Raw genomic sequence first — 25,115 nt, 5'->3', positions numbered from 1 at the left:
ACACTTAATCACTGGGTTAGCTGCGGAATTAAATATCAAGCTCTTCTCTGGCTAACAGCAAGTGGTATAGATCAGTCTCAGAGGAAGGCTTAGCCACATTGTGGACTACTGTGGAATGAGCATTGATCTAGTCTGGTCTTTGTGTTGAAGTGAGATGTTGTGCGGGAGCTGTTGTATTGTCCTTTTACGTTTAGATTTAGCAAGCTAAGGAATGCCTCTCCTCCTTTTTCTACATCCTTTGGGTGCTGCCACAGACCTGAATGACTCGTTCCATTGAATATGTAATCTTAGAGATGCTAAGGACGACCATTTTTCCACCACATGGTGCCTTCATAATTTGTCTGAAACTTTCCTCTTCTGCCATGTAATTTATCTAGGTCCTAGGGAGTTTGCTGTCACCTCTTAGTTCTTCAGCATTACTGTTAAGCATACTGAATGCATAAGTTTCAGTGTTCTCCTTCCCTCTTCTTCAGTGTAGTTTATTGGGCCTCAAATGAGGGAAGCATTATACTTGAAACATTATTTATACTTGAAACATTATTTAAGTTGATACACTTTAACCCATCTATGAAGACAGATGTGGGATGATGTGCCATCCCTGGTAACAGATGTACTCTAGATTGGGTCTTAGATGACATTTCCATCAAGTTAGTAGCAGGCCAGACTGCTTTACCACTTACTGTTGTCTTGAGTTTAGACAACCCATAGTTTTACATTCTTCAGCGCTTTGAGAAATCTGATCCAAAGTTGCACACCCATTCTGTCTGAAAAGATGTGCAGATCTCTTCACCCCCCGTGATCTTGTGTAACCACGAAGCTGACTTTTTCTCCAGTAGAGCTAATTAACTTGTTCCATTCTTTTCTTTCTGCCCCTATGCCTAATCCCTGAGTATCCCTTTATGTTTGTCTGCCCTGCTGGATGTTTGCAGCTCCTCCCAGTTGAGCATCATCCACCACTTTCATTAGTAAGCTATTTCTTCAGGCTCATTAATGAAGATGTTAAATGAAAGCAGACCTCACATGGATTCCTACAGCACCTCACTTACACACCTGCTTACAACTTTGCTCTTACATGCCCCTTGTCATTATCCCTTGTTTATGGTTCTTCAGGCAATTTCCAATCTGTGACAGTGCTCCTAACCCAAGACAGATTGAATTAAATTTGCTAGCAGGAGTTCATGAAGCACTGTATTAAACATTGCATCCTCTGAATTCCCTTCAACCATGAATTTTAAAAACAGTCTAAAAATAGCATCATAGGCCATGCATTGAACATACTGAACCCTCACAAGTTATAGAGTTGAGGTTTGAGAATAGATGATAAATATTGTTAGCATGATGAATCTGGAAGACTGCCCTGGCTCAGGTCTCATATCTCCAGAATTGACATTGCTTGTGTTATAATGTCAGGCCTGAGCTACCTGATTTGGATGTTTCATCTGGTTTATAAGCCACACTGGTTTTCCCCTTTGAATTAATAATTTAATTGCTGCTATAAGCAGTAAGTTAAATATGTGCTTAGCACTTACCCTTGCTCCAAAAGTGGGTTCCAAACTCAGTACTACAGTGCAGGGTGAGAATTGTACCAGTGAGGTTCCATTCCGATCTTGTTTGGGAAAAATCACACTTTGGTACTAATCTTTGCCTGGTGATCAATGGATTCATCATTACTGTTTATTTATTTTCTATATTTCCTACAATCTGCTGACTCTCCAAGGGTATGACTTTGAAGGATTCCCAAGGGGTCAATATATGAAACAAGTAAGCCTAAGGGGAGAGAAGAGCTAGTTGGTATTCCTGTGACTATTTCCTAGATGGCGCATGCCAAAATGGAAGTGGTGAGGAATCTATTACTGTGAATGATGATTCAAAATAAAATTGTGAAAGTAGTGATCGGAAAATGTGAGATAGCTTCCTATTGGAAGATCAGTTCTGCTGGCGTCAAAGCGTTTTGCAGGAGTGTGGTGGTGCAACAAATTTTTTTGACAGACGAGTGTCACAACAAATCATTTTAACTTTCTAGTTTCATTTCACTAATGTCAAAATGTTTAACTTCAATGAGGCAAAAAGGTTTCATTTTGACTGTACCATTACATTTAATTTTGTTTAGATTGGCACGTTAATTTTGATACCATATATTTATACCTAATGTTGCAAATTGTTACAAAGCAGTGCGAAAGAACCCCCCTTTCCGTGCTTTTGAAAGAAAGACTTCAAACGTTTGCAGTTTTAATTAGCAACAGTGACATTCTCTCACTGGGGCAAGTGTCCTACCCCAAATATTTCTACCAGTGCTGCTTTCCTCTGAGCTTCATATACTTTTGGACTTCTGTGTGCCTTGTCACATATAATTAGCTACTGTTGAGTGAATTGATCTGTTAATTTCCATCTCACACTCAGATGCATTTAATCCATTAGCTGATGATTTGCAGAGATTTTTCTCCTGAACATTTCCTCACCTGTGTTTTTTCAATAGTTAAATTGATTGGGTCACCATTACTCACTGCTTGTCCAAGCCCTGTTTTCTTTGTTTGCCTCCTTCCAGACCATGTGGTATATTAACAAGCAGTTGGCGCCTCAGTCATTTAAATGTCACCATGAATGTCACCTCTTTTCATTTATTTATTAATTGGCATACCTACTATTGAACGGTCTTTCCAAATAAAAGTCGTTCTTCCTTTCTGTAGCCTCCAGCATGATCCCATCACTGCATCACAATACTTTTATCTGTTCCTTGGCTAGACACAGATAAAGGGAAGCCACCTTTGAGGTGTCCTGGGCTCCTCAGCGGTTCCAGGAGAGCAAGTCGGTCATGGTTCTTTTTAAATGGCTTTTTGAGGAAGGAAGTTTTTCTGGCTAATACTGTTTCCTCTGCAAGGTATCATGTCTACAAATCAGATTTTCTAAAAATAGGCCTAGAATACAGGACTGTTTTTTGCAAAAGCACAACCCTGGTCAAACTGCAGGGCGGTGAGTCTGAAATTCTGGGCTGTTGCTTTTGTATTGTGACAGTAACCAAAAGGCTTGAGTGAGACCCAGGCTACTGGTGCGTATGTGCATACACACACACAGAGCTGGGTCAGTCCTTGGTCAAAAGACTTGGAAAGAGAACAGGCAGGAGAGGGAGGAAAAAGGAGGGGAAAGAGGGGTGGAACAAGTGGCTCAGAGACACATGATGCTCATGGCAGAGTAAGAAGCTAGCTTTCCCCACCCCCAACCCAGTGTCCCACCAATGGACCTCAGAGCCACCTGCCTCAGCTGTGGTCCCCTCTGTTCCTTTAAGGAAGTGACATCGCCTCTAAGGTGCTTCATGTTCCTTTCCTGTGACACTGGGATCATGACACTTCTCATGAACTTCTAATGTGTGACAGAGGATCCCACATTCCCTAAGACAGACACTCTCTGGGCACGGTTCTGAGGTCAGTGCTTCCTCAGCCTGGTGGGAAATCATTAACAGGTGTACCTTCCATATACATGTACCTCGTCAGCTGGACAGAGAGGCTCTCTGAAGTGAAATTTTCCTGCTTTCTTCCCAACTTGGCCATACCCAAAGCCCTGCTTAGCTAGAAAGTGACACAGCCCGCTTACAGCCGTGAACACTGCCACTGGGGCCAATGCCCAGGTGCCAAGAGATAGTGGTGTAGGTGCTGTTATACCCACTCTGGCATCCTGTCATTCAGCGATTTACATGTGTGTCCCAAGGCCTTTCTTTTGTGGGAGGGAGCTAGTGCTAAGCACTGCGAAGAGTCAGTGGGGCGCCTTCAGGAGCAACGATGTGGTTAGAAGTGACTTGGGTGACTTGAGAAATGTTTTGAGTACCTTCACATCCTTCTTAAATGGTGGGGCTGTGAACTGCACACAGCACTCGAGTTGGGGCCTCACCAACGCTAAATACAGCGGGATAATCACCTCTTTTGACTGGCTGGTTATACTGTGTTTGATGCAACCCAGGATGGGATTTGTGGTGATGTCATGGGGAAGATGTGCTATTTCCCTGGAGGGAGTGTGATGGATGTGGATGGGTGTCCAGGCCTCTCAGAGCTGTGCTGCAGGCTGCCTGCAGGCTCAGCTGAGCACTAGGCTACCTTCTCACTCCTAGTTCCTTTACTGAGTGGTCTTCCCCCTTCAGTCTGTGACTCCCAGGAAGTCCGTGGACTTCAGGAAAACCAAACCTCTTGTCAGGAGAGTTACATTCAGTATACAGTCCTGTGCCGTCCCAGGGAAATTGCAAGGTGCCCTCAGAATGAGAAAGGTTGGAAGCCGCTAGTTTAGATCACTCAAACTAAGTTACACAAACCCAAAGATCGCTACTCCTGGAAGGGAAATGTCCACTTCACTCAAATGAGGGACATACCAGTAATTTCCCAGTAGGCCAAGCACAGCTTCCACTGTGCAAACAGTGAAGCAGATTAAAGCTGCCCTCAACTTTAATACAGTGCCACAGCCCGAGGGCACTACAGCTGATCTGATTTGGGGACCAGTCAGATCAGAATGGAGCTTGGCTCAGCGAGATCCCTGTTCTCATTTGATATCAAATTGAAGGCAGCCAACAGAGCTACACTGCACAGCTCAGGGGACCCCAGTCAGGACAGCTTTGTCCTGGCTGTTTGGCAGCTCACAAACCACAAGCCAAACGAGAGCTCCCGAAGATGCCGGGAGTTTCAGGAGCAAATGGCAGTATGTGTATACGTGCATATATGAGTGTGTATGTATCTATACGTATATACACACTTGAAGAATGTATATATTTTATATGTATATAAACACAGAGGTATGCGCATTCGATAGTTTTATGCCATACGTGTTATTTCTCTGCGTGGAGTTGTCAAATACTGTGCATGTGCACACACACTTCTACCCATACACTTCAAATACCCTGGGCAATTGTAAGTCTTCAGAGTTTCACTCAAGCTGAAAAAAGTAGCTTCTCCACTTGTGTAGCTGAGTCAGAATTTCTCCCTATTCAAAGGAAATACCTCTGGTACTTCTGCCCGAGGGGGGAATCTGGGTTTTTTCCTTCCTCCTTACTTCCCTCCCCTCTGTCCAAGCCTGGGGCATCAGTGGAGCAGGCAGCAGCAGAGGCCGTGGGAGGAATGAATGTCAGAGCAGGCAGTGTCCTTCTCTTTCTTGGTGTGATGCTTGGCGGTTGGTTGAGATCAGGTCCAGGTCATTGCAAGGAAGGGTCAGTGGACACATCTCATCACATAAATGTAAACATCTTTAGATAGCTACAAATGAGGTTACAGGGGGTCTTGGGTTGCTTTGGAAATCAACCTCTGCAACTCCTAGGCTCCGTGGCTGATAGGAGAGAGGTTCTGGCAGGAGCTAACCATCTTCCATGAGCACAGGTGTTGCACAAGTTTCTGTGTGGGGAATGATGAGCTGGGGGAAAGAAGGAAAGGGAGTGAAGAGGTAGATGCATTTCTCAAGCAGCTGGGGTCAATCCTGTTCAGTTATGGGGGTTTGAATAGTACAGGGAGAGAAAGTATGTACTTACCCCTTGTCTGGGTGGCTCTGGGCTCTGCGTTCTGCTGCAGGTGAGGTGAAGGCAGGAGCAGGTGAGGGCATCGTACCCTTAGTTTTCCCACTCCTCAGTCACATCCAACAGACTTCACTGGAGTTCTGGGGGATGGCAGGAGCCTGTGAACTCCTCTTGTAAGAAATGCACAGGATCCTTTACCGAGTTAGTGACAATCTCCTCAGCTCTGCAGGAAAGCACCTTAGCACAGCGCTTCCCTGGTACAGCATCTCAGTGCCCTGCTTCCAACTTCAAAGTCAGCAGAAGGCTTTACCTCCCTCCCGGCTTTCCATCGTAGCATCCCTGTGTGCCAGAGATGTGGTTTCCATCTCTGCTTTCCTTCATGTTCCCTCAGCCCTGCGATGCTGACCATGCTCAGTGCCCTTTGCCTCCTCGCACACCAGGGGTATTTGGCTACTTCCTCTCAAAATCTTCCCTTGACACCTCAAGGGATGGCCCGAGGCACACAACACTACACAAAGGCATGCATCTGCCCTGTTCCCCTCGGACCCCAGCAAGCCTCTCCCCTACATTTCTTCTGCTTGGACCAGGTCTCTGTCTCTGTCAGTCTCTTCACGTTCTGGAGCTCAACTGGGTGGATGGCTTGAATCCAAAACAAGCTTTCCTGCCCAGCATGATGGGGAAGCACCTCTCCTTCTCTGTTGTCACTGTTTCCCTCCAGAGGTAACTAATAAATTGCTCTGAGTCTTTAAATGGGCTGTTATTTCTTCCTTCCATCAGCACTCTCTCACTCTTGACTCACAGCGTAACTTCAGCTTCAATGAATTTATTGGCATGACAAGGTACACAGGTGATGCCAAAGTTGACAACTTAATTCATCAAGTGCTACTGTCTTTCTCTCATCTACACTCTTCTGTCGCTCCTTTCTTCTTGCCCCCTCCTCAGCTCTCCTTTCTTTCTGTCTGTCTGTCTGTCTCTCCCTCTCTCTCTCCTCCTCGCTCTAATAGTTTCCCCAGGTGATAGTTAGCTATCTCACACTCAAGACAGTCTGTCTCTCTTGACAAACAGAGCCGTCAATCAGAGGACCCACCAGAGAGGGAAAGGAATTGGTCTTTACAGCATGTTGGCTATTTTCTTGCCTTTGCAGCATGCATGGGGACGGGGGTTGAGGGCAGCAATCTTCAAACTGACTTACAGAAGCCATGTTTCCTTTAAGGTTGATCTGGGACTCCAGAAGAGCGAGCTGTTGTGTCACAGGGACAGAGGAAAGGAGAAAAGCCCATCAACCCCAAATGTATATAGGCAGGTAGAAATATGATTTAAGAAGAAATCCAACATCTTGACAAAATCCCCCCAGAGGATAAAGTCTCTGTTAAACAGAGTAGCAAATGATCTCTCCTTCTTGCCCCCCCAATCCCATAATCCTTTGTTGGCATGGCAATTGCCAAAGTATATAAAGAAAGAGACAGATCCCTCAGGTATCTGTCAGCACTAGATACAATCTACCCAGGACAGTGTGTGTGTGGCATTTAATCCTCCATACATCAAGCGTATGCCCAGGATATAGTGTCACGCTGTGTTTGCGCTGCATCCCTTGTGCCTATTTGTCATGAGTGTCTGTGCCTGATCCAGTGGCAGGTTGATCCATAGTGTGATGCCATCTCGGTTATATCTCTGCTTTTCCTCGGGCTTTGGCAGAGTTTTCATCATTGCATTCTGATGCAAAGTTTCTTTATTTTTTTTTTCACTCTTTATACTTTAAGGAAATAATTTTCACAGGCTCCAGTATATCATGACCATCAGAAAGGAAAGTGTATGAGTGTATCCCTATCATCCATCAGAATCCCTAACTATATTGATTACACTTCAGTTCCTTTTCAGTTTGCACAATGTTTTATGGGTCTTGCTTTTTCCTTTGGGTTGGTGAACTGCAGGGCTGATTTTCTCCTCCTTTGCATTCCCTTTCGTGTAAAAGAGTGTTTTATCTTTACTTCATAACAGCAGCGAAGAATCAGGCCTGTTTTGTCTGCCTGTGGATGGGTTTGCCTTGGATTTGCCCTTTTTGCTGTGCCAAGGAATTTTGCAGCACGATAATTCCTCATAAGGAACTCCCTTTAACAGTCTGGGGCTTTGCAGATATTCCTCCTCTGCTCCTCCTACTCGTCTGTTGGAGCTGTAGATGGTAAGGCATCGTACCTCTCGTGACACCAATTGGGTACCCATCACTGGGGATGCCATACATCTGGCACACAGTAGTTCCCTAAGAGTGAGAAGGGGAACTGAGCCTTAGAAAGGTGGAGTGACTTACTCAAGGTTATAACATACGTGTAGAACAATCACTGAACCTGGAGTAACAGACCTACTGAGTCCTTCACAAAGCCATTCCTCCCTTCATTTTTTGGTAGCGTTGCTTACCTTGATAACTGTGATATTACAGGTACTCAGAGGTGGATGCGCTGTTACAGCAGAGATACATGGCTTATGTTTTATATTGGACTTGGGTTTTGATCCCCTGCTGCGTTGGAGGTATTTGCAGTTTTCAGTTGCGTTCTTTGTTGATCAGCAGGGGAGATCGCCTCATTCCTGCTCTCCAGCCAGTAGCACTGGATTTCTGGGTTGGGGAGTATTTGCTTGCAGAACCTTAGCTGAAAATTGTCTGTAAAGCTGTTGTGCCACTCAACGTAAAGGTGCTGGTGACCTTTTCCGGATGTAACCTCATTCTCCTGAAAGAACAACGCCTATCTATTTCTTCTCAGTTTGATACTCGGTATTCTGAAACTTCTTACGAAATTTTGCTGCTTCTTTCTCATAGGCACCCACATTTATAGCTAACCCTGGGTATCTGACAGCCAGCCTCCTCCTGGCCTTTCAGGAAAATTTGGGTGGCTAATCCTGATCAGCTGTGGTGGATATTGAGTAGCCAAGGCTTTTGTCCCGTGCATTTCTCTGCAATCCTAGCATATAATGTGCTAATTACCTCCATTTGCTAACACTGAGAGACCAGCAAAAAATTTCTGTCAGTTTTGAAGAGGGCAAACTTGAACCCCACTGGGGAACTTGTTTTTATGTGTCTTGATAAAGCTGCAGGCTACAAGGAATAAGGCTCATGCCTGGCAGATTGGGAGAGATTCTCCTTTAATTGAAATGGCATCGGTAATGTGTTTACAGAGCAAAGCTCTTGGAATCCATCCCTTCCCTCCCTTGTGGTTGTCTGCATGTGTACAGCCCATCTTTACCACACGGCAGAGCTGGGAAAAGGAAACAGTGGGAAACTTCCAAGACGTCAAGGTGCTGCTGCACATGGCTGAATCAAAACAGAGCACTCGCTTTTGGCAGGGAACTTGGACAGCAGAAACTTTCCTCCCCAAGAAACCTTGGCTCTCGGTTGGTTTGTGGGAAGGAGATCACCACAACCACATCTCAGCTCTAGCCAGCTGCTTACTTTTTTTCGAAGATGCTTTTACTTCAGGAGTACTGCATGTGTTTTTTCCTCTTTTCTGCTGGATCCATTTCTGCTGGAAATGGATGAGCATTTCTGACAGAAGGGATTCTTTGCCTTGAACTCTTTGGCTTTTCCTTCTCAGATGGCTGATGATAACACCCTGGCCTTTAGAAAATACGCTGCTGCAGCTATCACCAAGCTCAACAATAGCTAACAATTGAAGGTCTCACAGCTGGCATTTCATAACTGCGTGTGCTGGAGAAGGCCACCGTCTGTGGATCCAGCAATAGTGACAATGCAGGAATGTGCTGAGCAACCCAAGCTGAAAAAATGTGGAGTTGCACTTTTAGCCTTTTTCTCGCTCAAAATTTGAGGTTTTTTGGAGGTGGAGATTCGTTTCAGGTTCATTTTTGCTTGAAATGTTTTTTGTGGGGCTTTTGGCATCAGAAGAGGCAGCTGCTCTGCACTAAGACACTAGCCTTCTGATCTCTGATCTGACTACTCGGTGAAGCAGCTATGGTGGTTTGTGTTATAGATTGTCCATCACTTGCTGGATTGGACAAAGTGAATCCTCTTGCTGGGGAAACAGCAGTGTTTTCTTACCAGACAGCTGTCCTAGGCCGTGAGTTGGAGAGTTATAGATCGAGGACAGTGTACAGTACTTTACACTCTTCTCCAAATTTGTGCACTTAACACAAGAGTGAATTTTATCCAAAGCATGTACAGGTCCGAATATGGGATTGTTAGCTTTGTTCTATATACTTTTGACTGGAAGCAAACCCAGCATTTCCAAAACGCTACGCTAGCTTTCTGCTCCCGTAGAAGCCTGAAAGCAATCTTGAAAGGTGGTTACAGCAAGCTGTCCCGCTCCATTTTGCTCGTTTCAATGCGTAAGGAAGGAAAGCCCGCTAGTAAAAGATGTTTTACATGTACCACATGCATTTGATTTGGGTGAGAGGTTTGTCACTGAGAAGCTGTCTGTCTCAGCTGAAACTGAGCCGGATCCTTGGGTATGTGGTATGCACAAGACACTTAGAGCGTTGTATTCACTGCCCTGTGGCTTATCGCAGAGGCTGTGGGATAAACCATGGGCAGCCAAAGGAATCTGAGAACAGGGTTTGGAGAGAGCTGCATTTTCTTTTCAGCCTACGTGTGGATGTCCATCAAGTGGTTGGTGAAGGCTGTTCTGTTGGTTGTGCCGTCTGTCCCTAATAAGCTGAATATAAGCAACAGCTTAATATCAGAAAACAAGCAAACAAACAAAAACTTTGGTTCTGTTTCTCCTGCATGTAAAACTATAATGGACACCCTTGTCTTCATCCAGAGTGGGGTGTTAGCTGAAATGAACTTCCTCCCCTGCTTGCCTAATCAGAAAAATCCCAGTCATCTTCCTAATGCCTCGAAACCCTCTCTGAACCTGTACCTCTTGCCCTGGAATGACACAGGCTTTTCTTTGTGCTTTCTTCTCATACCTGGCCTTTGCTACTTAGTCTGCTTCCCAAAGAAAGAGTTAACAGGCAGGAGCCAAGGACTGCTGGGACTGAGTTAAAAAGACATAATCTGTATTTCTCGTATATATTCCAATAAAGCATCCCTGTTCTGGCTGCAACACTTCCTTGAAGTCATCACCCATTCTTGCTGTATAAGAATTTGTCCAAAGGCCATTAACATCAAAGGAGGAGCTCCCTGGGCTCAGAATCAAGCCCTAGAAAGGCTGCATATTAGGACTCAGCTGCATACCATGTACATCCTACATGCTTAAGGTTTCTGTGAAAAAGTTTTCCTTAACAAAATTCTCAGAGATGTCTTTGGAGGACCTGGACACTAAGGACAACTTTTCTCACAGAATTTCTCTTTCAAAATGGCTGATGATATCTGCAGAAGAAAAGATTTTGTATTGTTTCAGTCCCATAAGTACATACTTGCCAAACTTAAAAACTGGTCTGAGGGAATATATAAACACACTTGAAACAAAGACCAAAAGCTGTGTACATCTGTAGTCCTGAAAGTGTTTGGGATTAGGCGGCATTCCAAGGGTTAATCCCTGGGGATTAGCATGGCAAGCACTTGTGTTGTTGTTTACATATGTCCTGTGAACAAGGCTGTGTTTTCACAGCAGGCCTCTCTAGCAGGGTTAGCCATAAAGCCTTGCAGTCAGTTTTACAAGCGAAAAGAACCAGAGCAAGAGGAATGGCAAATGCACAGAACTGTCCTTTAAAGAGATGAACTGCAGATAAGTGGATCAGTGCAGTCCCGGCATAAATTTGATATGTTAATAGCAAAGAAAAAGAAGTTTTGTAGCAAAGAACGAATGCTTCATATCCACAGGTCCAAATCTGGTGATAAGGGGATATCAGGCATATCCCTGGCTTGTGCTTTGTGCTTTCATTTACATGCTAAGCGTGCATCTGAGAACCTGCTTTCCTGGCCTGCATCAGGATCCACAAATGCAGGTTTGTGACCTTGTGCATGGCCAGCGGGACACCAAAAAGCCAGGTGTGGGTGAAATGCTATCAGCATCAGGGCAAGGCTGGGGCTCGGGCCTGGAGCTGGGACTGCTTTAGGGTGGAAGGCTGGGGTCTGGGTTTAAAGCTGAGATGCTGGGCTACGAGCAGGAGCGAAACTGCTTTTATACTTGTCCCACAATGTCACATCCGTGCACTGAATAACACGGTTGGCTTGAGACTTACGCTAAGCTTTTTTTTCCCCTCTCTGTTTCTCTCTCAGTCAGGAAGTGAAATAATTTCTCTCCTGAAAATTTCACGGAGACAAGTTTTAAAAAAAAAAAAAATCAGTGGGAATGAGCATAAGCAACAGAGCCCAGTTCTGTGCTGACTTTTCCAACAGCTCATGGATAGGACAGTCTAACAGGATTGCACTTCATCCTGCTCTCTGCTAAGAAACAATGTACTGGAAGTGTTTGCCATGTGATTTTATGCAGGGAAATAGTCCAGGCGCTTAACTGTATATTGGATGAGGCAGAGCCTTCCTTTGGAGAAAATGATTTGGCTTGTCAGCTCTTACTCTCTTTCAAATGCAGCTAGCTCTGACACGCTACCCAGCTCAGCAAACTGGGAGGGCTTTCCACATGGCTTTGATTTACAGCATCCTGCCTGCTTCTCTGCTCCCAGTCAGTGCAATATGCACGGTCCCCATCTGGATTTGAATCATTTCCTGCGTAGCGTCTCAGTGGGTGAGGCTCAGCTGCACCATGGGGGAAGCTCACCAAGACCCAAGCTAGCAGCCCCTGTGCCTCCTTTGGCCTGGCCTCTCCTGGCACCAGCAGCAATGCTGGCTTGGGTGGAGATCTGCCACACTGGGGCAGAGCGGTGTGGGGGCACACATGGGTGGGGAAACACAGATCTCTTCAGTGGTTTCAATGCTCTGGCTGGGAAAGACCCTTCCCTAAAGGCCACCAGGGACGGACGTAGCAAAACATCACCTTTCCAACAATAGAAACAAGCACTTTTTACACCTTGTAAAAGCACTGTAATGTACTTCAAGAGGTTTTTGGTTCCCAGGGGATTGAAAAACAAAACCAAGCCTTCAACATTTGCCTCTACTTCACCAGAAGCTTTAACACCAAGTGAGGCACTGGCAGGGTAAAACAAGCCTAGCAGAGAGGAAGGTCAGAAAGATGTTTCAGAGTCTACTCTCTTTAGTGAAGTTCAACAACTTCACCCTCTGCCCTCCCACCCTGTTGACAGCTTCGTCTCCATCCAGTTGAGGCTGCGGCATGAATCAGACCGTAAAAAACACATCTTGGGTCTCATGTCGCATTTTGTCTGCAAAGTGCTTCAGAAACATTAGTATGCTGCATCCCAAAGGGTGTCTGGATTTTACTTTCCAGCCCTCAGCTTGCTCCCTTTGCGGACCTTAGCAGCAACAAGCTGTTTCTTGTTAGGCTGTAAAGAGCTGTGATTAGCCTGCTGCACACATAAGAGGGAAATTAAACCATTTAGTTGTGTTTAGCAGCTCAGCCCCTTCTTCAGGCCCTCTCTCCCCACCAAACACTTTAACTAAACAGTGACTAATGAGGCCAATTTGCTGTCAATTAATTGCCCCAGGAAAGGACCCCTAATTGTGGTGAGCAGAGGTGGCAGCTCTAAAGGGCCATGTGATGGTCAGCATCCCCCCTACCTCTGCCTTGGGGCTTATTAGCTTCTTTGTGTTTGTTGCAAAGTGCTGTTAATTGGGAGCTGGGGACAAGGAAATGAGAACTCTCGAGGCTAATTGATAGGCACCTGCAGAGGGCTTTAGTGGCTGCAAAGTTCCTTTGACTTTGGAGAGAAGTCCTGATGTTTTCTTTTTGCCCTGAAAGCCAGGGGCTCCTGGGCATTAGTGGTTAGGAGTCTTAATTTCCTCCAACAGGTGGGGGTCCTACTTGCCAGTACAGATGAAGGTAAATAGGCTGGAGGAAGCAACTGACTAATGAGCATATATGGAAGGGGTTGTAGTGACTTTCTCCATTTGTATCCAAGGTGTCCTTCTTGTGACAAGCAGTTAGAGCACTTAAATGGAGCTTATGGGCTTTCTTATTTTCAGTACTGTTTGCTTCTGCGCCTTGGAGAGATTGAATGGCTCTTGCTGTATCTTAGGTCTGTAGAGTGGGAATAAGATCTCTATATTTTTTTTTAAATGTATTTTGTAACTTATTGACAAAATACCTGACTGTTAAGCAGTCTTGTTATTTCAGATTGAGGAGTATCTGCCCCGCAGCGTAAGACTGCATCTAAGGGTCTTATGCAAAGATCTGTTTGCCCAAAGGGAGCAGTCACAGCATCTGACTGTGAACTTCGTGTGAGTGTGTTTACAAGGCTCAGAGCTGTCTCCCAACTAGATCTCCATGTCCCTCTGTTCACGTTTTCCATCCTGCCATACCCAATTCAAATACCTAGTCCTGTGCTTCCTGCCAGGGTCTTGCAAACCCACCCTCCTCCTGCACTGAGGTCTTATGTGAAGCATCATGAAAATGGAGTGCAACCGATGCAGGAAACAGAAATTGCTGCCCCATGCCTGTAAGTACCACTTATGCTAAGCAGTGGTTCCCATTCATGCCACTTGGTGCCTGTGTTGTGTCTGGACGCCTTTATCAAAAGGCAGGTATTGGAATCATTTTGGAGCTGTGGCATGACTTCCAGTGTAAGCTAAGTTAGGAAAAGACCTCTAGAAGCGTTGCTAGTTATATCCTTCAGCAAGGGTGGCCTTAATGCTTTCTTGTTCCATCTCCCATTGCAATCCTGGGAAGGTACTCCGGATCTGGCCTCTTTGATGTGAACTCACATCTCTTAACCACTGGGCTGACTCATTTACTAGGAGAGTAGTGGTGTAGCCCCCCTCCTCGCCTACTTCCATAGCCTTGAATGATAAAGCTGATCCAGCCCACCCGCATGATCCCAGGTGCTATCTCAGGAGGAGTTTTGAGCTCTGATGGGTTTGGGTCATAGACAGCAAGGATAACAGCAGTAGACGTTTGCATGTTCTCTTGTTTGTGGTTTCCTTGCTGCCTCCCATATGCGGCCCCTGGTTTGTAATAACTGCAATAGCGGGTGTTTTTGAGACATGGTAATGTTTTGTAGAAACAAATCACTTGCTTTCATCTCGAGAGCAACAGTGATTGCGCTGGGGGAGTGTGCTCTATTTTTCATGTCTCAGTCTTTCTTATTACTTAAATTAATGTGAGTTGCAGTTGTCACGAAAGTGAAGGATTGACAGCAATTAAATAGAACAGGCTTGGTGCGAGCAGGTTCTGCGCAGGCCTGTGCTACCTAGCTCTGTCACTGCGCCTTGCCTGGGACTTGGATTCCCGCACCAGCTCTGCCCTTGCACCCCTCCTGCCCCACAGCTCCCCCAGCTCTCCCACTCCAGAGCATCCTACAGCGTCTCTGCCCTTGCCCCACTCCTGCCTTGCAGGCCCCCTCTCTCTTCCAATGCGAGCCTCTCAAGAAGAATGGCTACTGGTTACTTTGGGGTTTGTTATTTACTGTCAGCGACATGTGAGATGAGATGCTGAGCTGGCATCAGGCTTGTCCTGTAAATGTGAAATGTAGAAGAAACAAATATGTGAATTTCAAGCCATTCTTCTCAGAGGTCATTTCCAGCCCTCCAGAATCTGTCCCTGGTATGGGTAGGGTACCCTGCGTCTGTAGAGATGGAGCAGTGGGGTACTACACTTTATTTCACATCGGTACCTGCTCCCCACCCCATTCAGGGGGATCCTAAGCACAGGGTAATGGATACCCCATATTACATTTATGCTGAAAAGGAATAAAAATCTGGCAATTTTATCCTCTTCAGCAGTACCAGAGAGCCTGGCAGCGCTATCCCATGGTCCCTGCAGCCATAAGGGTCCGGCAGCACCCTGGTCTCCTCTAAAGGGGAATATGAAAACACCTGAAAGCGCTGTTTAGCTTTAAAGCTTCCCCTGTTGTGGGTCTGCAGGCTGTGGTTTTGCCTGTGCTAATGGTTCAGAGAGGCCAGACACAAAAGGGCTTTCCAGCTGAGGGTCAACAAGAGATGGCTGGGCAAAAGGAGGCTGCAACACCCAGAAGATCCTGGTCCCAGGAGGTTTTATTCTCAACAGTCCTTCCAGCAGTTGGGGAACTGTGAAAACATAACATAACCCACACATGGGAAAAAATAATAAGGTCAAAGCTTCTCATTTTAAGATTGTCCTAAAAAGGTGTGTGCAAAGTAATGACAAGTGCCGAGGAGGCAATGCTAACTGTTGCTGGTGCTGACAGTTTTGGCATTTTAACACGCTGGCTTGACACCCTGAAAATTAAAAGTCTCTGACTTTTTATCTGAGTGAAATTACTGTCCACTAAGATCCAGTCATTTTTAATGCTAGCTGGCTTTGGATTCTAAGGAGATGAAACAAGCCAGGTTTTAAATTCACAGGGAAATTATTCCCTGCCCTATTCTCCCTCCTTTCAGCCTTCCCTTGCCCTCTGATGAAGGTGGCAGCTGATAGGAACCAGCCATTATACTCCTAACAGGATTTCAGCCTTGGATGCCCTTTTCTCCCTCATCTGAAAAAATGGTGAGCCAGATATGACCATCTGGACACATCTCTTGGGCGTTTGGTCTGCGTGGTCAGATCTGTTTGTATTTGCTGAGTTTACTTGATCCTCAGTGAACTAAAATGACTTGACTGCTTTGGAAAGTGTCAGGGTACACATGTCCTAACTGCAGCTCTGTTGCTGGTGCCCCATAGTGGCTTTCACTGCTCTCTCCTCGACTGTGTTGGCTGTCATCACACCATTCTTCTAGAACCTCGGGCTGGCCTCCATCTACTAGTCCTGCTTGGGCTTAGTCCTTCTTGGTTTGTTGCGTGGCTTTTTTCCCGATGCGAATGTTAATCCCTTGAGGTTAAGACGAAAACCCTGAAATGTGGTCTAGCCAATGGTTCTACTCCTGGGCTCTGCTTACCTATGTTTGCCAGCACACCAGAGAAGCTGCGCTGAAGTCGCTCCAAAGTCACCATCCTTGTGTCGCATGGCAGAGCGGCTAGGACGCAATTCTTGCAAAAACAGCAGCCGCTGCTGTTCTTTCCCAGACTAAGCCCCTCTGCCCTCTCCAGTGCAGGCTGGTCTCAGATCTGAAATGCAGTATGTACTACAGGTAGCTCTGCTGCTACTGGACTGACGTGGTGCTCCGAGTTGGTTTGTTCCCTGTAGTAAGAGTAACAGTTTGGATTTCTGCACCAGAACTTGCAGGGCTCTCCCAGGCTGCAGCTCTGCTGGCTGGGGTCTGTCTGTCCTGAGCCATGAGACGGGGGACTTCCCTCATCCAGTGGGACAGAAAGAAGAAAGTGCGTCTGAGTCCTGCTGACTCAGTGCTGAGACAGATTTCAGCGTGATGCTGCAAGCCACCTCTCTGCTTTGGTGTGCCGTGAAACACCAAGCAACAAGCATTTCTTGGAGGATGCAGGCAGGGTATTTCATTTCCCAAATGGGGTATTTCCTTTCTGCTGCCCTCTATGCAGTTTTGGGATATGGGTTGTCAAAGGCATTTGCTTACTTTCCAAGACCACTGTGTGATTGTTGCTTTGTGCTGCCAGGCATTTGCTGTGCAGAACGGGTGTGTGATAAAGGGGGAGGAGGCACAACGTGGATCTGTAGTCAGTGAAACTCTCATGTACCCCTCGATATGGTGGGGTCAAATTCTTTGACGACATCAGCATTCTCCAATATTTTGTTTTTGTTTTGTTTTGTTGCCTCCTACATCTTCCTATGTGTGCAGACACACTGCCGATAGCTCGCAGCGAATCGCCGATGTAAAAGGTAGCAGAGCTTGTGTTTGTCAGGGTATTTTGCTTTGAGAGGAAGGGGTTGATTTTCTGCTATGCTTTGCTTTACCCAGTGTTGTGCTGCTAGGGAGGTGTCCCTGCTCTGAAATTCCTTCTCTTCAGGAAAGGGAACCCTGGTGCAGTCAACGATTCCTCCAACGTGCCTTGCTTTGATTGCTTCAGCCATCAATTCTAGCTCTTGAGCAGCAAACCTGCTTGAAGGTCCCTTCTTCCTTCCTGGTGCCAGTTAGAGCAGGTTGCTGAGGGCCTCATCCAAGTGAGTTTTGCATATTACCAGGGATGGAGTTTCCACCACCTCTGTCTTAGACCTAAAAGAGGTCAAAAAAAGCTTTTTCCTGATTCTGAGTCAGAATTTTCCACATGCTGCAGCTCACGTCTGCTGCTTTTCATTGTTCACTGTGCGCCTCTGAGAAAAGACTGCCTCTTGTCTTCTCTGCACCTTCCCACTAGCTATTTGTAGACAGCAATAAGATCTCCCTTCTGCCTTCTCTTCTTTAGGCTCAACAGACCCAACTCTCTTAGGTTCTCCTTGTACGTCTGTTGTGGTTTAGCCTCAGACGGCAACAAAGAACCACGTGCCGCTCGCTCGGGCCTTCCTAATACAGGAAGAATCAGAAGAAAAGGCAAGACTCTTGGGTTGAGACAAAGGCAGTTTAACAGAACAGCAAAGGGAACAGGCAAACAACAACAATAACACGGACAGAGGCATATACAAACACGATTACGGGACCGCCGCTCCCCGCCGCTCACCGACCGGACCCGGGACGCCCCAGCCCGTTCCAAGCAGCGACTTCCTGCCCCCTCCCCCGGCAGCTCAGGGTGGGCATGGCTCACATGGCATGGAATACCAGGGAAAATTAACCCTATCCCCGCCGGAACCAGGACAACGTCACATGCTATAGCCCTCTGACCATCTTGGGAGCCCTTCAGTAGACTTGCCCCAGTATGTCAATGGCCTTTTTGTACTGGGGAGCCCAAAACTGATGTAGTGCTTCAGATGCTGTTTAACAAGCACCGTAGAAAGGGATATGTCACTTCCCTCCACTTATGGGGCTACGCTCTTGCTAATACAACCCAGGATGCTTGGTCTTTGCTGCAATGGCATACTGCTAACTTGTGCTGAACCTCTTGGACCCCCACATCACCTGGACTGCTTTAGCCCAGCACTTTCACCCTTCCCGCAAATATCAGGTTGTTGAGGTCCCTCACTAGGGACTTCATTGTGAGGCTCTCCTATCTTGCTAAAGCAGGCTTTGTCCACTGCTTCTTCTTAATCAAATGCTTGTTAGCAGGCACTAACCAACAGGGGTGACACTGTGATATCCTCTCATCCTTAGACCTAAACTCCCAGTCACTTCACCACCCAGGGCTGGGTGTACTCCAGCCACTCCTTTGCAGAGAGAGCACCTCATTTCCTTGCCTTTCCAGCCTGTCTTTCGTGAAAAGCCTGTATCCATCCTGCACAGCATTGCCAGTACTGAGAGCTGTCACACCACATCTCTGGCATCCCAATGGGTTTATAGCACTGCAAATCTGCATGAACATCTAATTCCTCCTGTTTTTTTCACCAGGATACTTGCACTGGTGCACAGGCATTTGAGATGGGCTCTCAACTGTTCTCCTTCCACAAGGGCAGTGCAAAAGCCTTCCCTGTTTTGTTTGGCCCCTATCTGCTTTCTCACTGCCCTCTGTGCTGTCACTTATCCCCAGATTATGGCAATCTTTCCCCCATGTGCCTAGTTTAAATCCCTCCTTGCCTAGGTGAGTGAGCCTGTCGGCAAAGGCATGTCTGCCTCGCTTTGTTTGACAGGTCCTGTTCCTGCTTGGGAGCCCCTTTTGCTCCAAGGGGGTCCCATGGTCATAGATGCTGAAGCATTGACCATGAGTTTGGGGCCTAGAGAGAGGGGCTAATGAGCTGTGGGTTGTAAACAATGTTCCTACAAATCCAGCAACACAGCTGGAAGTAGTGAGTTGCTCTCTTTAAGCTTCATTTCCTTTTCCCCACCTAGCTTGTAGGCAGCTTTGCCTCAAAAGGACCATCAGCTGCTCCTGCCAAGGAGGGGGAAGGGGCGGCTGCTGTCTGTTTACTCTGTGGTAAGCAAGCAGAAAATGATGTTGTTTCATTCCTTGCTACACACAAATTCGGAAGCTGAAAATATATTAAAAGAAAAATAAAATTTAGAAGATTCCTTTTTAGTAAAACTCCCTCACCACCTTCAGGGTGTGAAGCATGGAAACAAGACATGGATGTGAGAGAGGAGAGACTGCAGTAGCCTGATCTGCCTGGAGGCTGGTACACCAGCATGCTCCACACCTGGAGGTACCTGTTCAGGTTCCAGCATGGTCACTCTGGTCCCATGACACAAACTTAGTTAGCCTGGAAGGTCTTTAAGGGTCCTGAATGCCCAAATCATGGCTGGTCTTGTGAATCTTTAAAGACCCTACCATGCTTTTGGTGCTGTGCCATGTGAGGTGTGGTCAGCCAGAAGCTACCTACTGCAGGCAGCCCATTGGGGATCCCTCTTGGCTGAAAGATGTTGCAGAAACCTTCCCGCTGTCTCCGTGGTGCCTTCCTTCAGCAAATTCCCATTAGCCACGGCGCGTGTCCCTGCTCCTCATCTTGTCATGGCAGGTGCAACAGAAATGAGCTTAACAGCTCTCTGGTTCAATTCCCGGCGAGCATTTGGTTATGTGAGCAGCAGTCATGGCTAGCAGCATGGGTTTTATGTGCCCGTGGAAGGTAGCATTAACTAATACAGCCTCTGAGTCAGTGCCTTGAGGTCTGGCACCCTGCAGGAGGCCGTAGAACTGGGACTGTTTGGACTGGGCCTGCATCTGGGACTGTTTGGAGTGTAAAAATGGGCTGGGATAGTGCTTGGAGCCTGCTGGCTCCTTGTGTGCAGCCTTGGGGCAGTCAGGCAAGTTCTTAGAGGTTATTTTATGAAGGCCCCCAAAGCTGTCCAACCAAAAAGCATCACAGTTGCAGCAAACACCATTTCTACTTTCAGATCCTTGAAACAGTAGTATATCCTGATATTATTTCAGAAACCCAGGTAGTATGAGGAGTGTGAGAGGAATGTGTGGCAGCTGCTGGTTAATAGGTAGGTAGGTTAATGAGTCAGACAGGCTGCCCTTCAGAAGTCAGGATAATGAGGTCCAACTTTATTTTGTTTTCACAGTTCCACCAAAGATCTCTAATATCTCCTCGGACATCACCGTGAATGAGGGCAGCAACGTGACCCTGGTTTGCATGGCAAATGGACGTCCTGAGCCTGTCATCACCTGGAGGCACCTCACCCCAACAGGTAAGAGACTGAACTGGACTCGACTGCATGGCTGATTTGTGAACTGTGGTTTCCTTCTCTTCCAACATCAACAGAAAATTTCAGTAGCAATACAGGCAACTGTAAAAAAGTGGCAAGAATCTTAAGTGCACTACAAGCTTGTTTTGCAGTGTGATTTCCCAGGCACGATAACCAGGTTGTCCGAAGGAACAAATGAAATTACTTCAGTAGGTGCTCTACAGAATTGGACCTGTAATTCTATTTAGATTTGGTCTTCGTCTAGCTGTCCCAGTCTCTACTGCTGGTAATGCACAGCATGGTGGTGGAGACAAAACGCAGGTGGTGCCAGAGGGGAAAGGATTTCTGTTTAGATATTACATAGAAGATGTTCTTTCCAAAATACATGGCATTTGCTTCCCACTGATTTGCCTTAAAAGGGAGAGGCAAACAGTGGCACACGTTATTTCATGTTCCTCTCCACTTTGGCAGACAGTCTTCCTATGTCTTGTAAGGTGAGTAAAGAAGGCATTTGATCTGCAAGATGAGTGAAGAGCAGGGTGGAGACAGAATAAAGGAGAATTCACTAGCTTTGTTCTGCTACCTAACTGTGCCTTCCACGCTCAAGGACGTGGCAAGCTTGGAAGGAGAATATCTTTTTCAGTAGTCAGACTCCGTGGGGTTAGCATCTTGGGTTGCAAGGAAACCTTCACCCCCTAAAGATTTATAAGTGGGATGGGAACAGGAGATAGGTTTCTCTTCTTCTGTATCATGTCCTTTGAAGAGAGAAGAACTCTCTACCTGATTTCTTTTGCCGTCAGATATTCTTTCATCTGAAATGTGTGGGGAAAGCATTGATTAGCTCCCTATGAATAGTCTTCTGTGATATTCCCATACATGTAAAGGGTTAAAGAGGGCTTGAGGTAGGCGGTGCACAAGCTTTCTGTATGTGCTACAGAAAATCAAGCTATCTGTTGCAATTCAGCAGCCAGAAAAGGGGAGAGCATTGCAGAAAGCAGGTTGGAGAGAGAGAGGTAGAAAGACACATCGGAACAGAGCTCAATCCAAGGGCTTCATCAAGAAGCCTCAGGATCTGGGGCCTGTGGTTCAGATTGGGGTTATTCAGATTTCCTGTCTCATCTCTTCAGCCAAACCAAAGTGCTGCTGAGCTTTCATGTATATGAAAGCCAGATATGAAATTTGCATTTCTGGCCCATTTCTTGCAACACCAAAAGAAGGAAGATGGGGAAAAACTGCCAGGAAGAGGTGGGAGGAGCAGAGGTGATGAGGAGAGCACTACTCCTCTCTGGTATTATCATTGTTACCTGACTTTCCTCTTCTGCTATTTTCATTATTAAGCATGACTGTGCCATTTGCAAATATAGGGGAATAGAACCTATTTTTTCACCTTTAATTATGTATACAGAATCTTCTGGCTCTGGAATTTCTGCTCTTAAGATTTATTTCATATCAAATCTTCCATCTTACTGCTGCATCAGTCTTTCATTCCTCCCTCTAACTCTTTCTTGTATTCAAGTAGGAGGCACTCCCTAGCTATTCCATGAGCACAGCCTAACATTGTCCAAGTTAAAGGTGTTACAAGGATGCTAGCTTAAATCTTCATATAGACTAAGGCCTGGTACATGTGAGATGTGTTGTTCAAAGCAGTAATAAGAAGATTCATGTCCTGACTCATCACTTTGGCTGCGTGTTCGTGCTTTGTTTTTTTTCCCAGTTGTACCGCCTACTCCACTGTATCAGACACAGACTTCTTTTCTCCCTTTTAAAAATGCTCCTGAAAGCAAATCTTCATTCTGGTGAGCAACAGGACTGGGGAATCCCATCCCCGCTTTCATTCCAGGGTCAGTTTTCCTGGGTCTGTTGTTTAGTTTTCCAGCATACCCCTTCACGCTTTTTCTCCTCTGCTGCGTGTCTCAGAGGTGTTGCCTTGTTAGCATCCCTCAGTGCCGTCTCACTGACCCCCTTCCAATCCGTCCTCAGTCCTCCCCTCTACAGTGAAGCCTGCCATGCACCCGCTTCCTAACTGACTAGAGCCAGGGAGGAAGGGCAGGCAGTCCCCCGTCTGTCACCTCCATGTCTCACTGCTTGTTGTTCTCTCTCTTTTTCCTTATCTCAACCCATCTGTTATCTTTTACGGGTACAGAGGAACTGTTTTCAGGCAGACATCAAGTCTTTGAGCAGCATGTAGCCCAATAAGGCACTTGTCCCAAAATGGGGGACAGAAGGGCTTCTTTTAAATGTTTTCCTTGAGGTTGACAATTAATATAAATTCCAAATCTATTCCAGAGCTGCTGCAGTTAGAAACACGTCTTATCTTGGAATCTCCCTTTTCCAGAACTGTAAGGCATTTTGGCTCCATTTATGCTAGTTTTGAAGACATCTGCTATGCATCAAAGAGCTATTTTTGATCATTGTAAAGGTTTCTAAAATACATCTCTCTCCTTGGATTTTTTTGCGGCTAAATTCGTGACTGCAGAACTGGAAGAATGAGTGTTACTGAGCTTGTGTAGGAGGTTTTGAATGGACAGGTTGTGAAATTAAACCAGCATTGGGGGGTGAGAGGGCCAAATTACTTTTTCTTGGTGCACCCTCCTCAAGGACTTCATTCGCGAATTTGTCTGCTATTTCTTTCATTCATTCACTTCATCAACAGTGTTGGCTAATTACCTGAGTTAGGACTACAGAAATTATTTATTTCTTGTTGGATGGGAAGTGGAAGATACAAATGCAAGGGGAAAGCAGTGTTGCTACTTACGCAAAGAAGGCAGGATGCATATGGTAGTTCATTTAAATGCTGCTGGGCCTCAGGAGTGATCATAGCCCACTCATCTGCCTATCTGGGAATTTTAAAAAATCGCTTTATAAAATGGTATATCGCTTCCTTTGCTGGTCCTTCAGTGAGCAGTTGAACTAGGCATTTTTCTCACGTCAACTATAAGTCCCCAAGCCCTGAAGCAACTCCCTCCTTATCCTATGAGATAGCTAAAGTGTGGCTGAGATTGTTGACTGTAGCACTGACACCTGTGAGGAAGGCAGGTAAGGGGAAAAATGCTTTAATAATTCTGGTGGTGAATGAAAATACAGATCAGCTTTAATTTAATGAAAGTAGGAATGGCATTCCTTGGAACAATGCCAGTCCTTGCTCTCCACTTCCATGCCTCTTCAGATCATTGACTGATTGGGCTTTGGCAGAGCAGGTGGAGAGAGTTAACCAGACCCTTTTCTTCCTTATCTGACAGGCTATTATGCTGTAGGACATTGGCAGCCTGGTTGAACTAGTTGTGGATAGTTTAATAGTCATTGCCTGGGAGCACAAACAGCTTCATTAGCTCTTCTCCTCCAGTCAGCAGAGCTCTCTTCTGGGATCGCTGACCTGCAGCTTCCAGCAACAGGCCAGCACCTCCCTGCTCATAGTCTGATCCCTTTCCTGGGGTTCAGGACATAAGCCACAGGCCGTGCACTATGACTTTTGCCATCCCGGTTTGTGATGGTAAACCATGGAAAAGACCATAGCAGCCCTCTGAACTGGATTTGTCAGGAAACTGTGATTTGTTCAGTTAGAGTTTGGATGAGTATTGATAATTTCCTACACAGACTACGGGAGTTAGCACATGTCAGTGTTAGAAATATTTCACATGGGGATATATTATAGTCTCTCATCTCTTGAAAGGGACAAAGTCCAGATTTCCCCCTCTGTGACGTTGTATGAGGAGTGGGTGTTATCCTATTGTTTTCTTCTCCTTAATATTAACTCATAACCTACGTGGTCCACGGCCCGCAAAGGTATAGATTATTTTTTCTTACCGAATGCAGTCCAATCAAATTTCCAGTAGTTGCACCACAGCCTGGACAGGGTCCCAGCTCAGGGTTATGTATCATTTATCACGCTGACACGTTCTGTGTGAGCTACCACAGGCAGCCTACCCATCTATGGGTAGTTATGTTAGGAGATGCTCTGTTTTCCCTGTACCAAGATAACAGCTAACACAGCCAAGAAAAGAATCCAGTAAGATGGTTTACAGATGGTAGGCATTGCCTGCTTTTGAGCTCATCTTAGTTTTACTTCACGTCTTTCTTGATTTATGTTTATTCAGGCTAATGCGACTTCTCCCTACCCATAAGCTGCTGAGATCACAGTCCAGAGGCTTTAACATTTATCATTCCTCATCTCTCCATCTTATTCAGAGCCATGCTGAATGCCTGGTTGACTGAAAAAGAGCTTCCTGGGAAAAATAAAGATTCATGTATGTTCATGTTCTTATCAATAAACTCCTTCTCAACGGAAGCCCTAAAGAGCGGCCCCTTGTGAATTGGATTAGCAGCAATATGAACATGGACAGTTGTTGCAAGGTCTTTGCATTACCAGAGATCTCACTGCCAAGCCTGCTGTCCTGGATGGGCAGACAAACACAGAAGGAAAAGGCAGCTCCTGTCCTGAGCAGCTTGTACTCAAGTTAACAGAAACAGTCCTATTCAGAAAGAAGTGTCTGCTTCTTTCCCACAAGGCATCATTGGTTGAAACCTCCCCAAGGGCCTCGCTCATGGGCACTGTGGCAAGTGCTGTGAGATTGGTACCCATGT

The 25,115-nt window shown here is 46.1% G+C and overlaps 1 protein-coding gene across 3 annotated transcripts in view; it reads left to right on the top strand.

The window, feature by feature from the left end:
• The window catches only part of LSAMP (limbic system associated membrane protein), a 1,022,135-nt gene that overhangs the window by 890,902 nt on the left and 106,118 nt on the right, over window positions 1-25,115 (top strand). For all 3 annotated transcript variants that reach the window (XM_063351430.1, XM_063351420.1, XM_063351438.1), the window contains one exon: window positions 20,412-20,537. In XM_063351430.1, coding sequence (XP_063207500.1) covers window positions 20,412-20,537 — 126 coding nt within the window. The remainder of the gene's footprint in view (window positions 1-20,411; window positions 20,538-25,115) is intronic.

Source organism: Chroicocephalus ridibundus, chromosome 1, assembly GCF_963924245.1.
Source record: "Chroicocephalus ridibundus chromosome 1, bChrRid1.1, whole genome shotgun sequence".
In the NCBI taxonomy this organism is placed as follows: domain Eukaryota; kingdom Metazoa; phylum Chordata; class Aves; order Charadriiformes; family Laridae; genus Chroicocephalus; species Chroicocephalus ridibundus.
This window is presented reverse-complemented; position numbering and strand designations above follow the sequence as displayed.